At 37.4% G+C, this 17,346-nt stretch overlaps 1 protein-coding gene across 1 annotated transcript; it reads right to left on the bottom strand.

The window, feature by feature from the left end:
* Positions 1-7,408: 7,408 nt before the first annotated feature.
* anxa1.3.L (annexin A1 gene 3 L homeolog) lies at positions 7,409-17,049 on the bottom strand. The gene is made up of 7 exons (XM_041585912.1): positions 16,926-17,049; positions 15,365-15,478; positions 13,259-13,353; positions 11,997-12,110; positions 11,736-11,826; positions 9,346-9,425; positions 7,409-7,590 (listed from the first exon to the last, which is right to left on the bottom strand). Exons 1-7 carry the CDS (start codon positions 17,035-17,037, stop codon positions 7,516-7,518), a joined length of 681 nt encoding a protein of 226 aa, XP_041441846.1. The 5' UTR covers positions 17,038-17,049; the 3' UTR covers positions 7,409-7,515.
* Positions 17,050-17,346: the final 297 nt, after the last annotated feature.

The following is a 17,346-nucleotide window of genomic DNA, read 5'->3' as shown; positions in this document are numbered from 1 at the left end:
ACTATCTTAAGGTGACAGCGCAATATATTACAATGATAACTGTAATATGTTAGTTCTAATTCTTACTCTACAGGCGAAGGCTGACTGTTTCTTCCTTTTTAGCCCCATAAATCCAGACCGCTTTTGTAATAATCAGTTTTTACTTGACTTGCCGTTTTTGTTAACAGAGAATCATCATAAAGTAGTGAATATATTCTACAGAGTATATTCATTTTTTAACAGTCAGTGTGACTTGTTAACCATGGGGGGGGGATTCCCCTACAGGAGCCTGTATAAGAAAGTACAGGAGCTGTGCACTTCACCTTTGGCTTAACATCATCAGCAGGGGAGACAGACAATACCGAGCCAGTCAAAGTGGGTACCAGAGCCTTGCTAGGAATAAATAGATAGGTGTTAGAGTGTTATTGCCTCCTTTGATCAGTGAGATGTGGTTAAAATAGCTAACAAGGACTCCCTGATGAGGAGTGAGTATTTGGATTAGAGGGACGATAGTGCACTATCGCATGTAGGACTGGGTTAGAGGCAGCCTAGTGGAGCAGTAGTGAGACAGCTTGGGTGAATCTTGGCCCACTGTATACTGGACACCTCAGAGATGTAGGAGTACACTTTTCCAGTGCATTTCAACATGACCGGAGGTTCAGGGACGATACTCTGTGAAAGGATTAGAGAGGGTCCTCTGAGTAGTGTTTGTGCATAACTCATTAATTATACTGTAAGATCCTGGTCTACTCCTCTGAAGCTGTGAGAAGCTGCTCAATAAATGTCTGTCTTGGTTCATTGCATCAGGTGTGTCATGCCTTCTTCACACACTAAAGGTCTGGAGGAAGCTCTGGCTGGTAACTTATCATGGGTGGCCCCATTACAACTTTAAGCCTCATTTACATAAGTAAGGCTGGCAAAGTCCAGAAAGCCCATATTTTATATAACTTTGTATCTAGACATGCAGTGTATCATAGGATCTTGCTAATAGACTGTGGGGGCCTTGGGCTGTTTCAAAATCCCAAAACATATTAGTGTGCCCAAGTTGCAACAGTGCAGTACATTCCTCTAACATTTGGAGTAAAATGGCCCTGGGATCAGATTCTGTCACAGAGGGGTGTAGCTCCACATAATCCTTTGTTGGTAATAACTTTTATTTAGAGTCCTTAAAAAAAACACAAACAGCTTTGTGAATTTAAGACATGACTGCGGTGCTTAGCCTGGTATTACCGGTTTAACAATGAAAAGGAACTTTCACACAATTGATCCTGACATGACAGGGTTACTGACAGATTGTTAAGTAAATACATAGGATTTTGCTTGGGTGCACTATAATACAGCTCAGCATAGTTTTTAAATATTGCCTTTGAGCCTTTTTCTCTATATTAGCAACTTATTTAGTATAGCCCTCTTCTGCTACTGCATGAGATCTAGCACGTATTTAGTTGCGTGTGGCACTACAGGAGTCCTGTTCCTCGCTATATGGCAGAACAGGTACACTTTAATATGGCGTGCCTCCACCCAAGGTCAGGACAGTCTGAACTGTAATACCCCTCCCTGGGAACTTCTCTGATCCGCAATACACATACACAGTGGAATGGTTGATGGATTTATTTGGCAGGACACTATACCTTTAAATTTCAGTGATACTGGTAGCCTGCCAGCCAGGAGCAACTTCACTCAAATAACACAGCTGAGGATTTCTGGACTGCTGAAGGCAATCCTCACTTATGTGGCAGTTGCTTCAAAGTTCTGAGAAGGACTCCCTTTGGTTTTCCATGCCCTGAGAAGAACACGCTTTGTTCTTCAGAGCCCTGACAAGGACCCCCTTTCCTTTCGCCCTGGCAACCCCCACCCTCCTCAGTTTGCTAAAGCCAGCAGCAGTTGGAACAGAAAAAAAAGAAGACAGACACGGCCCTGGGGCCCTTCAGACTGAAGAAAGTTATCAGTTCGGATCACTGTTAGTGCGCGCACAGCGAGGGAACATTTGGTGAGGAAGTAAGCATGTTTTTGCTTTCATATAGTTCAGGCCCCCATGGGCACGGGGCCCGATTGGGCACAATAGGTCCAATCAGCCTAAAGCCGGCACTGCAGGCATGCAGAGACATTGGTGGAGGAGGAACAACAGGAATTCCTGGTCCCTCCCATTGCCGATTGCGATGAGGAGAGAGGTGCACAGACTTACTGGAGGTGGACCATCATGGTTTCCTCTCAGTCTTAGAAACCTGGGTCCGGCTGTGTTTTACACAACCGGACACGGTTTCTTAGACTGAGAGGAAACTGCCATGGTCCACCTCCAGTAAGTCTGTGCACCTCTCTTCTCATCTCCACCAGCTTACTCTACTCTCTGCCAGTAGGTGCAGCTGCACCAGGGTCCTCATCCCTGGACCCTTTGTGGGGCCCGCCGCGTCCCAGGAAAGGAATGACATCACTTATGGCACTGGCACGTTGCGTCCAATCGGCAATGGAAGTGACCAGGAATTCCTGTTGTTCCTCCTCCACCAATGTCTCTGCATGCCTGCAGTGCCGGCTTTAGGCTGATTGGACCTATTGTGCCCAATCGGGCCCCGTGCCCATGGGGGCCTGAACTATATGAAAGCAAGAACGTGCTTACATCCTCACCAAATGTTCCCTCGCTGTGCACGCACAAACGGTGATCCGAACTGATCACTTTCTTCAGTTTGAAGAGCCCATCCCCAGGGCCGTGTCTGTCTTTTTTTTTTCTGTTCCAACTGCTGCTGGTTTTAGCAAAATGAGGAGGATGGGGGTTTGAGCAAGTATGCAGCTAAGAAGTGGATGTGGGACTGGGAGAACTAGGGTTCCTCAGCCAATTGCAGGCAGGGTGAAAAAGGCGCCAGTATAAATGTTTCCATTGTCCAGCAGGCTACAACTCGCAAGAACATTTCCAGCACCCAGTAGTTCAGTCCCCCTTTGTCCAGAAAGATGGTAACGGCTTCCTCCCTGTCAGAGCAATGAAAGCTACCATAAGATTGTCTGTACACTGCCCGAATGAAATGTTTTAACCTCCCTGTGTGTGCAAGTTGAACTAGATGTAGGCGCTCATACTATGGGAGTAAGAAAATAGAATACATCATCAAATCTATTATAAACAGAACGTGAAATGTTCTGCCAGAAGCAGGGAGACTTCCTATAAGGACAAGCTCTTTCAGGGGGGATGTGGTGGCTTTTAAAAGAGCCTTTGGTGCAGTTGGCCACTGGTGCTGGGTCTCATTTCTTCTTGGGGTGTTCATTCTGCATTTAGTTCTGGGGTATTATACATGGAATTGCAACTGTGGTTTAAGGTTTTATAAATTAAATTGCATCAGTGTCTTTGGTTTCTCAAAATGATGAGATGTATGCTTTAGGAACAGCTAAAAGAAATGTTTAGCTATCTATATATTCAATATTTCTCCCATAGTGGGCATGGTCACTGCACAATTCAGCAGGATCAGTCCCTATGTTTGTTCATAGTCTCTACAGAGAGATCCCATAAAACTATGGCAGTATAGGTATTCCCCTGTACTAAGCACAATTGTCACAGAACTCCTCAGTGATTTCTAATATCCTTATCATTTACAGCAGGGGATACATTATCCCTGCTAATACATGAGTGATACTCAGAGTTCCCTGTATAACTCAGCCTGCAGCCTTGTGCCTTTACTGTATATGGTCACAGAACAACCCCTCAGTGACTTCTGATATCCTTATCATTTACAGAAGGGGTACATTATCACTATTATATCATTATAATACAGTGAAACCACAATTTTACATGTCCTTTTTACATGTAACTTTTACATGAACTGTTGTTGCTAGTTTCTAATGACTTATTTGAGTATATTTTGTGTACAAAAATCATTGAACTAAAAAATGGGGCATCTTAAATGTGGCAAGTATATGCAAGTCAATGGGAGTTTATTTCCATATGCCAAGCTATTCATTTTCCAATTCCTATTTCCAGTTTTCGTTAGTGAAGGGCACCTATCACAGGAAATTTTTATTTAATAAGCTCTAAACTCACATTTTGATAAATCTGCCCTGTAGTACATGACACACTTTTGCGCCCCCTAGTGCACTTGAACCTGAATACTACAGATTTGTATCATATGTTTATGGTTACCGAAAGAAAATGATTCAAGTACCAAAAGAAATGAGAGTCTCCTGTTTTCTGTAAGAGTGAGATCAATATTTTGGTTTGGTTTAAAAATCTTTATTTTTACTCATTTTTACTGATCCATTTCATTGTTAAAATTTGTATTCTTTCATTCCTGACTGAGATCGGTCTTCTAATCATAGCCACAGAGTGCCACAAGAACAGTTTCATAATCATCCTTTGTTTCATCCTAGTAACACAAACATAAGAATAAGACTGTGAATTCATTGACAAAATATGGAATAGAAATGGAAACATACTAATAAAACAGTTTTTTGGGGGGGGGGGGTTTGTTTTAATTTGGAAAATTTTGGACAGGCAGTTGTCCAAAACTGGACGGGTTGCAGGCTTATCTGGCTCAACTGTTTTATTTATTTTTTTTATAACTCTTTATTTATTTGAAGTTTTAACAAAGCATTGCATATCATCACATTGCAGACTCATCTTTTCACATCAGATTCAGTGACCTAACAACAAGGCATACACAATCGTGTAAGAAAATTCCATGGAATAACGTCCGTGGGCGCATACCTTGCAGCATGTAAACAGAAGCATTAGGGATGGATATGAGTCGAGCACCGTAGACTAGAGCAGTATTCAAAAATAATAGAGAACAAGAAAAATAAAAAATAATTAAACCGTAAACCATTTGAGCCCGGGGGAATCAGAAGAGAGGACCATATGCATACATAAAAGGAAGAGGGGGTATATATACTCAAGAGTGATAGTGTCCCTGAAGGAGTGGACATCTGCAGGTGGGATGGAAGTCAGGTAGAGATAGCGTGTATCAAGTCCCATTGTGACCATACTTTATCAAAGAGCATCAACTGGGATCTTTGTAGGGCTGCCAAATACTCCATCCGTCCAACTGTTTTATTTTATATGATTTGCTCTTGTTATTATGTAATGAATTTCTATGATTTTTTAACTTATTCTGTGGTGACATTTCCTAGATAAGTTTTGGGATATATGTTCCCAACTCCCTTTTAATGACATTTTGCGTTTGGCCAGGCACTTTTCTAACCTTATGTAATAATGACATTATTTAGCTTAAGATGATTTATGTTTAGTATAGCCTCCCTGATATGGTAACAGCAACCAGAAATATTATATGAGAGCTAAGCCTAAACAATGAATTGATGTAAACTTAAATTGGCCTTTTGAGTTTTTTTGCAATTTACATTCATTTCCTGTTTTTAGTGGTTTTAGGTATATTAGTAGTTCCAGACTGCTAATATCAAGCTTGCAGCATTCTGTACCTAAGCAAGTGTTATATACAGGCTCACTAATGATTTGTGCCATATGATGCTCCTTAGCTGCATACAGGGCAAGGCAACTTTTTTGTGCATTGCACCCTGCCCTAGCATTGTAAATGAGACTTAAAGTGTATATTTATGAATTGTGAATATAGGCTAATACAGGTCTGGACTGAGATTACAAACAGGCCCTGGCATTTCAGATAGTAGAGGCCCCTACATCCCCCACCAGCCAAATAAATAGTGACTGTCTATGGCTTCTTAAAGCCACCCTCTGGCATTTGCCAGAATGCACAGATTGCCCGAGACTGAGCTATTACTGTATATAAATACTGTATAAGTTAATAACGTACAATTAATTTGAAAACTAACCATCAAGGCCTTTCGGAGTGATATATCATAAAGTGTCTTATACTCGGCTTTGATTTCTTTCATGTCCTTTTCTGCACGTGATATCATAATTCTGTTAAGTGCTATTTGTTTAAGTGAAAACAAATAAAAAAACATTTTAGGCAAAGATATGAAATAAAACAATTTGTTATATATTGGAATCCGTGTGGAGATGTGGATTTCTCCTATAGTTTTACAGTGCAGTCTGAAAACATAACTAAAAATGTAGGCTTGTGTTGGACATATTTTTGCCTCTTGTTTTAATAAAGAAATATCTATAGTTCTTGCTATTTCTGGCACTGAAGAAGAAAAAGAAAACAGTTACACTATAGTACTTCCTGTCACTTCCTGGTTCTACTAAGTGGAGGAGAGGCTGATTGAACTAATAACCAGCACACTAATAAACCCTATGATAATGATCTTAGAGCAAGTAGAAGTTTGTTTGTTTGTTTGCAGGCAGATAAGGCTATAATATAAATATAGATTTTTTTAAATTAATATAAAAAAGCAGAATGTATTTTCAACACAAGTTCTATTTATTGTACTATTATTTAAGTGTATACTGTGAAGAACAACCTGATCAGGAATGAATTCAGCCAGAATATGACCACTATATATATATATATATATATATATATATATATATATATATATATATATATATATATATATATATATATATATATATATATATATATATATATATATATAAAAATATATATATATATATATATATATATATATATATATATATATATATATAAATATATATACACTGTTCCAATGACCAGCAACTCCAGGGGTTTCAGTGAAAATATTGTATTTAAATATGTGCAGTTACAGCCAACGTGACGTTTCGGTCCGCTCAGGGACCTTTCTCAAGGCCTTGAGAAAGGTCCCTGAGTGGACCGAAACGTCACGTTGGCTGTAACTGCACATATTTAAATACAATATTTTCACTGAAACCCCTGGAGTTGCTGGAACAGTTTCAGTCTAAATCTAAAACCGGTACAGCTCTATTGCGCATGCGCCGAATGTCACGAAGTGAAATCGGAAAACTTCGTGACATTCGGCCATGCGCGATAGAGCTGTACCGGTACCTGTTCCTACTGCGTATGCGCCAGAAGACGCCGGTCAGAGCAGGAAGAAGACGCGCGTGGGAGAAGATGGCGACTGCGAACTCCGTGGACAGGACCTGCGCAGAGGGGTGAGTAACAAGTTAGGGGCATTTGCCCAGGGGGACAGGTAGGCCAGGGGGGAGGAGGGAGGGGGGCAACACAGGGGAGGGGGGGAGGGGTTTTGCGCCCTGGGGCTTTCCTTCTCCTTTAAGTGCCAGGTGATTCTCACTTGAACATGTGGCAGTGCATTGTTCCTATTGCTTTATTTACAAAGACATTGCTTTAAAACAAGGGTCCCCAACCTTTTTTACCCGTGAGCCAGATTCAAATGTAAAAAAAATTGAGAGGGCAACAGAAGCATGAAAAAAGTTCCTGGGGTGTCAAATATGGTCTGTGATTGGCTACTGGTACCCCCTATGTGGACTGTTAGCATACAGAAGGTTCTGCTTACCAATACACATGGTTTTTATGCAAAGCTTTTAACCAAAGCTTGCTTCAAGCATGGAATTCAAAAATAAGCACCTGTTTTGAAGCCACTGGGAGCAACATGTTGCTAGTGAGCCACTGTTTGGGAATCACTGCTTTAAAACCTAAATGTTTGAGTATATTCATTAGGAACTTACAAAAAAAACCTTACCTTTGCATCCTTTTTAGCAAGGTCTTCATTTACATAACAATCTTCACTCCTTTCACCCTGCAATTAGAGTAACCCACATTATAAGTTTATATCGTTTTTTTTTTCCATCATACAGTATTCATGTAAAAATAATTAGCAATTTACAGAGAGCTTGTTGGAAAAAAGTTGCATGATAGGGTTTATGTCTTTAAAAAAAATCCACATAAATGTCATCCTAAGGCTTTTATCGCTTTCTTAGGCCAATACAGCAGTGATAAGGGCGACATTGTTGTTTAGAATGAATGCTAATTCAAGAGTTTCTATTGGAATACATATTATATATATATATATATATATATATATATATATATATATATATATATATATATATATATATATATATATATATATATATATATATATATATATATATATATATATATATATATAGCAGTTGGTTAGTTTTTAGGGATATAAACTTATACTGCAGTCTCGTTGAAGTTAACCTGAGATATAGAAGACAGACTGGTGGGTAAATTATAATCATTATACATTCAGGTCAAGCAAAAGTCTAAGTTATATAATAGAATATAATGCTGTAATATAATAGAAGGCAGAAAGTTGTCCATGTCTAAACATAGGCACAGAGGTTAGAAGTTGTAATGATGATATACAGCTGACCATTAAATACTATGTGCAGATTGGTTGCTGTGGGTTATTCGACTATAACAAACTTTGAACCTTTTATTATAATACATACTAATTATGTTCTTCCCAAACCTGTACACTTTAAAAGCACAGAACCAGATTATATTGACTAAAGTAAAGGACACTGTTTGACTACACAGCAAAGGGTAGAGGGTGATATTCTGAGACAATTTGTAATTGGTTTTCATTTTGTGGTTATCTAGCTTTTTATTCAACAGTTCCCCAGTTTGCACGTTGAGCAGTTGAGTTGCTAGGATTCAATTTACCCCAGCAACCATGCACTGATTTGATTCAGAGATTGGAATATGAATAGGAGAGGTCTGAATAGAAAGATGACCAATATCAATAAGGGGGTCATTTACTAAAACTCAAATTAATCAAATTTTCTTTAAAAAAAAAAAACAAAGTCGAATAAACTCCCTTCCATGAATTGAATGAATTTATAAATGATTTTTCTCGAAAAAGCCAGAGAGACAAACATTGGGACAAAATCGATTATCCAGCACAGATTACAACTTTAGGGACACCTGCTGTTGACTTCTTCATGACCACGACAGGTTTGAGATATGTATTTTTAGATTCTGATTTTTAGCAGTTTTGGGGTATAATAAATCTCTATAAAAAAAAAACCTTTAAACCTTGACCAGATAAATTTGAGGTTCAATAAATGGATCCCATAATGTATAGCCTTTACACAGCATTTAATTTAAGATAGGGTCATTTGAAAGCAAGAAAGAGTCAGAAGAAGCAGGCAAATAATTAAAAAACAATAAAAAAAGAAAAAATGAAAACAATTGAAAAGTTACTTAGAATAAGTCTTTCTATAACATACTAAAAGTTAACTTAAAGGTGAACTACCCCTTTAACAAGGCAAAAAGTAGAAAAAACTGTTCTTGTGGTTAAAAATGTCCCCCTGCTGATTCATAGGTGTAGCAATTAGTTTTCATCGGTCTACTCATTTAGAACATCTAATTGGTTGCTATGGGTAATTGTGCTGGTGCAATATATCTCACATGTTAGTAAATTATACCTGATGTAGTAACACTAGCAGTGTCAAATTTTCAAACTTGCTGTGTATCAAAATAATGCAACTGCTGATTCTTTTGATATCCAGAAAAAACATACCTTCAACAGGATAAGCAAAGCCTTCTGAAAATCCCCCGATGTGTCTGCTGTGATATCTTTTTCCAGAGTTGTTTTATACTCTTTTCAGAGGAGAAGAATAAGAAGGAAAATGTTTTATTATATGGAAGCCTAACTTGCAATTTGTCATCTAAAGCAGTATTATGCCTATATTCACTGGTATTTTTTTTTTATAATTCATATTTAGTGATGGGCGAATTTGCGAAACTGCCCCGGCGTCCGTTTTTGACGCCGGCGCCCGTTTTTTTCGGCCGAATTTTCGCGGGCGTTTCGCAAATTTATTCGCTGTCGGCAAATCGCGCAAATTCACCGCGAATTTGCGCCTGGCAAATAAATCCGCCCATCACTATTCATATTTACAAGTTATGTCTAAATGCCCCAATTTTTACATTTCTAGCTAATACTATGTACTATACATTCAAGATACACTGGGGGTTATGTAATAAGAAGCCCGGGAGCAGTAACACATAGCAACCAATCAGCAGGTAGCATTTACCGGCCACCTGTTTGAAAGCAAACATCTTATTGGTTGCTATTGGTTGCTGCTCCTGGGCAAACATAGTGCCTTTTATTACATAACCCCCACTGTCTTTTAACTTTGGGAAACGGATCTGTCTTGCACGCATGTACAAAGTTGTGCTTTATGGATCAGGATTCTCGGTGGGCCCTCTATATCAATGGGTTATGAAGTAGCTGCTGGGGTTGGTGTTCATCCAAGGGCAGATTTATTAAAATACACATGATACAAATACAATACAATTTTATCACAGTTGCTACACGTGTTGGCAGGACATTTAGGGGCACATTTACATAGCTCGAGTGAAGGAATAGAATAAAAAAAACTTTGAATTTCAAAGTGGTTTTTTGGCTACTTCGACCATCGAATAGGCTACTTCGACCTTCGACTACGACTTCTAATCGAACGATTCAAACTAAAAATCGTTCGACTATTCGACCATTCGATAGTCGAAGTATTGTCTCTTTAAAAAAAAATTCGACCCCCTACTTCCCCACCTAAAACCTACCGAACCTCAATGTTAGCCTATGGGGCAGGTCCCCATAGGCTTTCTAACAAATTTGGGATCAAAGGAATTTCGTTCGATCAAATGAATAGCGCTAAATCCTTCAACTTCGATATTCGAAGTCGAAGGATTTAACTTCGACAGTCAAATATCGAGGGTTAATTAACCCTCGATATTCGACCCTATGTATATGTGCATATAATGTAATTTAAAGTGCTTATCGAATTGGCATATTTATCAAGCAAATCAATGGGGGGTTATTTACTAAACTCCAAATGCAAAAATCACGAAAAATATGTGATTTTTTTTTTTTTATAAAGTCAGACTTTTAAAAAAATCACAAATTTCTCAGAATTTATTAAACCCTGAGGATGGAAAAGTCTGAATCTGACAAGGTGGCATATAAGTCAATGGGAGAAGTCACAATGATTTTTTGATGTGTGATGGGTTTTGTGTTTTCAGGTGAAGATTCCAAAAAAATAGTGAAATTCGTGAAAATCTGATTTTTTTCCTGCAAAGCACATTTTCGGGAAAATGTAATAATAAATAAGTGTAAAAAACCTGAGCGGATTTGATTGGAGTTTGTAGCAGAAAATATTGAGATAAATTCGGACGTTGATCCATGTGTGAATCACATTGTTTCAGCTCAGAAAAGAGCTTGCTAAATCTTAAAGGATAAATATTTTTACAATGTGGTATAAACCATTATTCATATTATGTTTTCCCTGTATTTTATTATTGTAAGCAAAACACTGCAAACGATGGACAGCTATAAATACTGTATAGGGGCAGATTTATTAAGGGTCGCATTGTAATTTCGAATTTGAATTTTCGAGTTGGATTTTTGGTCAAAACTCACAAATTCGAGATGGGAATAATCCAAACTTGAATTCAAGATTTATCATACCTGGACCCTGGGAACAACTTGAATTTGATTATTCGCCACCTAAAACCTGCCAAGTTCATGTAGAAGTCAATGGCCGAGGTCCAGTGACCCATTTGAAGATGTTAATAGCCTTCCTGACATTCAAGTTTTTTCTGAGAAAAAATTTGATTCAAGTTTAGTTGAAAGTTCGAGTTTTAGACATCCAAGTTTTTCCTTAAATAACTTTCTATTCGATTTGTGAGTATATTCAAAAAATTCACATAAACTCGAAATTCGACCTTTGATAAATCTACTCCAAAAACTTTTATTCAATGTGCAACATTGTACAGTACAAGTACAGTACATAATTAGCATTGCCTGAATTTTAGCAGAATAACAACAAGCAAATAATATCATGCAATATTTCAAAAGAAGGCCATCGTTTCATAGAATGATAGAATAATTAGTGTCTACTTAAACATTACCTTTCTCATAGGCTTCCTTCATTTTCTTAATCTGTTGATTTGTTCTGGAAGCCAGGATCTCAATGATGCAATCTTCATCAGTCCCAAGACCCTAACAAAATGAAACATAATGTAATGGATAATGTCTTTGTGATGGAATAATTGTAAACATCAAACACATGAGAGTGCATTTCATATTTTTAAGCTTCTGGAAGAGGGCAATCATTTGCTCTCTACAGTCATTATCATTTCATTTATTTTAAAGGATATAACAAATGATACCTTTGTTGCCCGTTTCATCTCATCGGCATCAAACTGAGCTGGAGTTTTCAACAAATCCAGTATAATCTCCTCAAGATCACCGGACAGAGCTGCTTTGAGTGCTTCAACCAAAGTCTACAAATAAATAAATCAAGGGGCACATTTATATTTAAGGGTCCAATTTTGAATTGAAAAAAAGTTGACATTTTATTTCAAAAAGATCAACTGAAATTAAGACTAAGGTTTTTTTTGATCGAATAGGTCAGTTTTCGATCTAATAGGTCAGTATTTGGCGAATCAGAATCGTACGAATCGAATTGAATTTGATTCAAAGTTTTTCCCCAAAAAAAACACATTTTTCAAAGTCCACCAATTGACTCCAAATGAGTTCTAAGATAAGTTCTCCAAATGAGGCTAAAACAGCAATTCAGCAGGTTTTAGATGGCGAATGGTCGAAGTTGAATTTTTAAAAAGACAGTACATGATAAATTTTGGTATTCAAATTTTGTAATTTTTTTCAAATTCAAATCGAATTTGGACTATTCCCCTAGTCGAAGTACACAAAAAATAGCTCAAAATTAGATTTTTTTTTTTATTTGAAAATTCACCTCGACATTTGTAAATCTACCCCCAAGTGTAGTCACAAGTATTATTCATCTGTGACATGCACGCATATTATGACTCAATTTTTTTAAAGACACTGTTAATTTACAGACTTCCATTCTAAATTGCACCCTTTGATTATTAACCCTCTCAAAATGAATGATGTTCTTTAGCACAGAAGTACAGTTGACAATATGCCAAACCTAGCACCAAGATGTCTAAATAATTTTTGTACTGTAAGTTTTGCCAGTTCTCGGCTGTTAATTCCCGTGCATAGATACCCTGCCCCTGTTTTTTTCTTTCAAAACAATAATTCATCTTAAATGTGGCATAATACATTCATAAGATTCAACAAATTTAGGGAAAGCAGTCAGACCAACCTGTAAATTGAAAAATTGTGCCTTGATCCTTTCTTTTCAGACCAAATAAGAGGTAAGAAAGGGAGTATGGGAAATGTCAAACAAGGGTTCCCTGAAAGTGTGTAATTAAATAAATGTGTTAGGGTCCCTAGGGCCCATCACATTAGAAAGTGACCTGGATATGTACCACTACTCCACCGCACTCATTGGTTACATGGAGGGCTCAACCACAGTTGCTGTCTCAGAAAACATAGCTGTTGATAAAGTAGATTCCAAAGACACTCCTGCAAATGTGCTTCTTGATGCAAGGGAAATAGTTACCTTCTTAGTCAGCTTTTCATAGGCAGCCTTAAGTTCCTGGTGTTGGTCATTGTTCCTCTTCGTAATAATATCAATTATGGTGCCTTCATCAACCTCTGAAAGATAATATAATCCATCAAAGCACATTTTAATAATAATTCAATATTTAATTATTGGAACCAAATTATTCAAATACTGAATGTGAAATAAATTTGTGTAGTATAATTCTTAAATTAATTAATTAAGAGACCCAAAACCTTAAAAGCTTAGCAGATTTACAGTTAATAAATCTTATATATTTGTGTGCTTGGTCAATTTCTCTTCATTCCACGCTTTGTTGCTATAACTACTTTAGAATAATGCATAGAGTGTTTACAAGACTGAATACTGTTACTTGCAACGATGTTGGTGAAAGTTTAATCAACGTCATCGGCATATTTTTTTCGTGATAATACGTCAAAAATCTGCCATGCAAAAGATTCGCCAAGAAAAAACACCCATTCACTTCAATACATCTGAAGTGAGAAAAACACCCATTTACTTTAATGCAATTGGAATGATAAAAAAAAGTCCGAATACCCGAAATTGCCCGAAATCCGAAAAATTTGTGATTTTTTGTGTTATAATAGGCTTTTAAAAAAAATCTAAAATTTTTCAGAAGTTATTAAACCCCGACGGCTAAAAAGCCTGAATATAAAAACATGGCATCTCAAACCTGTCGAGGTTGCATAAAAGTCAATGGGAATAGTTCCATTGATTTTTGGTTGTGTCAGGGGTTTCGGGCAATTTCACAATGTCTTCGGAGCTTTCGGGTGAAAACTTCTAAAAATTCTGAGTTTTCGGGGAAATTTCACGAAAAAATCTTGAAAATTGGAGCTTTTCCCGTAAAGGTAATTTTCGGGAAAATGTAATAATAAATAAGCGTTGAAAACCTGAGTGGCTTAGATCGGAGTTTGTAAAGTAGCAGCCGATATTGAGATAAATTCGGACCTTGATAAATAACCCCCATAGACTCCAATATAATTTGCTACAAAAAAAAATTTTTGCAACCAAAAAGTCGCCCAAAGACTTTAATGCACTTCTTAAATTTTTCAATCTTGCGTAAATTTTCACCAGTTCTGCAAATTTTTGGGGAAAAGTGAAGCGGAGCAAATTCGCTCATCACTAGTGACGGGCATTCCGTAAGTCAGTTCTTTCTGGATAGCAGATCCCTTACCTGTGCTGCTATTTCTAGTTAAGCAACCAGTTGAAGTGGGAAGTCTCCAGGAGAAGTTGTATAAGGACGAGAGAGGGCACTACTTCCTCTTTGGCTGGTGAGAAGGAACAGTGCATGACGCCAGTGGGCCTGAGGGCTGCCACCTCAGAGAGGTACCGAGAAGAGTAATTAGTTGGAATAGATAGTGGATGGTTAGATTTATGGAGCTCACTATAGGTGGTGAATGTTACTGGTAGGTTAATTAGTCATGCAGTTGAGGCTCTAATGAGGAGTGAGTCGAGACCAGTATCATGCCAGTGCCTCATCTAGATAGGCAACCAGTAACAGAAGGACTAGGTTAAGTAGGGCCTAGTATCTGCAATGCAAGGCTGACCCCTGTACTGAAAGTCTATGAAGGTATAGTAAAGAAAGGTAGACAGCATGCTGGGACCCAGTAGCCTGGAAAACCGTTTTGTATCTGTTATAGGAGAGTCGGTGTAGCAAGAACCCTTGGAGAAGATATATAGGTGACTGTAATAAAGTGTTCCTGAGTTCATCTTAAGAATTGTGTGAACCTTCAGTTTATTCACTTCTACAGTGTTTACTGCAAATCCGCTGTATGCGTAGAACCCTTGTGGTGTGAAAACTGTTTGGCCAAGTATTTCATGAAGTTACGGGTCACCACCTCACATGTGTCTTAACATATATAGTGAGAGCTTGGCTGACTGGCTTGGGTATTTTGTAAACTCAAACTGTTTGCTAGGGTTTTAGGGTCTTTTTTATTTGTTTCTCCTTTTTTTCCTTTGTCTACTTTGTCTATATGAGTTTAATACTATATTTCATATTTTAAATATACCCACAGCACAAAATGTCTGCTCTTGCATCATAAATAAGGAGTCCCCTGTAAATATGGTCCAGATGCTCCCACATACCTTTAGGTTTTGTGGCTTTTTCCAGTGCACGGGCATCTTCAGAAGCATCATATTTTGGTTGTGGTATTGTTCCTGTCCCTCCATGTTGTTGCTGCTGCTGTTGTTGCTGCTGCTGTGGATGTACATGTGGTATATTGATTGGTAGATTGATACATATATCTTACAAAAAAAATTTGTTCCATATATGTAGCAAAAACATAAACAGTGTGTGATGGTGACACAAATTAATTTTGAGCTGAAATATATAATTGAAGAAAATATGTCAAGAACAATTTACCACTACTGGACCTTCAATATCTGTTATTTTCTCTTAAATTAGCTCCTGTTTTGTATTTCTTGCACTAAACAGAGGAAAATCTGAAACAGCAAGTCACATTCTAGTTCCTGGATCATAAGAGCACAAACAAAACAAATCGGCTGTCCACTAAGATGTCTTTATAATGAACAGCTGTGTATTTCAAAATCTAAAATAGGCTCCAGATGGGGGGGCAGAGGACTTTGTTTTTACAAGGAGCAACTTAGTGCTCTGCTATTTTGTTTTGTCAGTGTACTTATGTACAAAAAGGATGTATACTGACCCATTAAAAGACATATTTCTCGGGTCACATTCCCGAGGTTACATAACACATACCATTCATTCAGACAAATGTACATGATCCTCGTCTGTTTGTTCTGTATTTGTGCCACTAATGCAGACTTTGGCCTTTTTTGAATTTATTGTGCTGTTATAGCCATCAAATTTCCAGCTAAGCAAAATCATTTTCATAATAAACACTATAAATATTTAATTATTAAATGATCAGGTCGCACCAGGTTTTTTTATGTAACCCTTTTGACAAATTTTGTATATTTTCATCATACTTTTCTTAAAAGTGTTACCATGTAACATTACAGGGGTTATTTATCAAGCTCTGAATTTATCTCTATTTCTAAGGTAAAAATCTGAGCAACTCCAAATTCCCGAATGTACCTTATTTATCATTCAAAAAAATAGGTTTCGGACCTCTGCCCGAAAAGTTAGAATCTTTCCGGACTTTTCCGCAAAAAACACACATTTTTCAGAGTTTTCTGACTTTTTGACCCAAAATCATAGGATAACGATACTAACAGCAGCGTAGACACTGGGACCTTCCCCATTGACTAAACACTACCCCGAGAGCTTTGAGATGCTGGGTTTTCTAATTCAGAGTTTTCATACCATCGGACTTTAAAAAAAAACAGAATTTTTCGGGATTTATTAAAGTCCGAAAAATCCAAATTTTTCACATTTCAGGTATTTGGAGCTTAATAAATAACCCACTAAGTGTTAATTTCTTTTTTTTCATAACTGTAAGGTAACATTTCTTGTAATGGAAAAACATAATTGTACTTATGTTTTTGGCTTCATTTGTTAAAAAGTCCTTAGTGCTTTTCAATTCATGAGACTTAGCTGCATTAAACAGTATCAGGCATGAAAGCAAAACATTACTTTTTAAATACAATATGTCCACTTTGTAACTTTTTCTTATTCATAATAAACAGTTTGGCGTGTACCATACTTGACATTTGTAAAGACAGTGATGCTTTGCATTCACTTTGTGCATAACGATTGTACTCACAGTACTGCAGACTTGCGTTTGCTGACACACTTTTAGCATCTGATGAACTATAGAAGTGTTTGATTGAGGATCCATGTCTCTGAAATGAACACTGAATATATATTCATACTTGAAGTACTCTTTGCCTTACCCTTTCTATTCTGTGGTATTGTAGTAAATAAATTGTGACTGAGCAGGGATCGACTAATCTTGATGGCACTAAGCTGCTTCTGTTTATACAATAAATTTGGCCTTTGCTAAAAAGGCATGGAGTAACTGCATAGTAAACAAACCTGTGCTCCCAAGCCATGCTAAGTAGGGACTCCTAAAACTGGAGTTTAAAAAAACACCAGCAATTACTCCACTGTCTTAATGTGGTAGTGGATCTATATATTTTATGTAGGA

This window comes from Xenopus laevis, chromosome 1L, assembly GCF_017654675.1.
Source record: "Xenopus laevis strain J_2021 chromosome 1L, Xenopus_laevis_v10.1, whole genome shotgun sequence".
NCBI lineage: Eukaryota > Metazoa > Chordata > Amphibia > Anura > Pipidae > Xenopus > Xenopus laevis.
This window is presented reverse-complemented; position numbering and strand designations above follow the sequence as displayed.

Excerpts from the sequence above, each read along its gene's own strand:
- anxa1.3.L (XM_041585912.1), bottom strand. The coding sequence starts at position 17,037 with ATGGATCCTCAATCAAACACTTCTATAGTTCATCAGATGCTAAAAGTG. Across the intron at positions 15,479-16,925 it reads GCACAAAGTGAATGCAAAGC|AGCAGCAGCAACAACAGCAG; the intron begins ATCACTGTCTTT and ends ATGTACATCCAC. Across the intron at positions 11,827-11,996 it reads AGATGAAACGGGCAACAAAG|GGTCTTGGGACTGATGAAGA; the intron begins GTATCATTTGTT and ends TCATTTTGTTAG.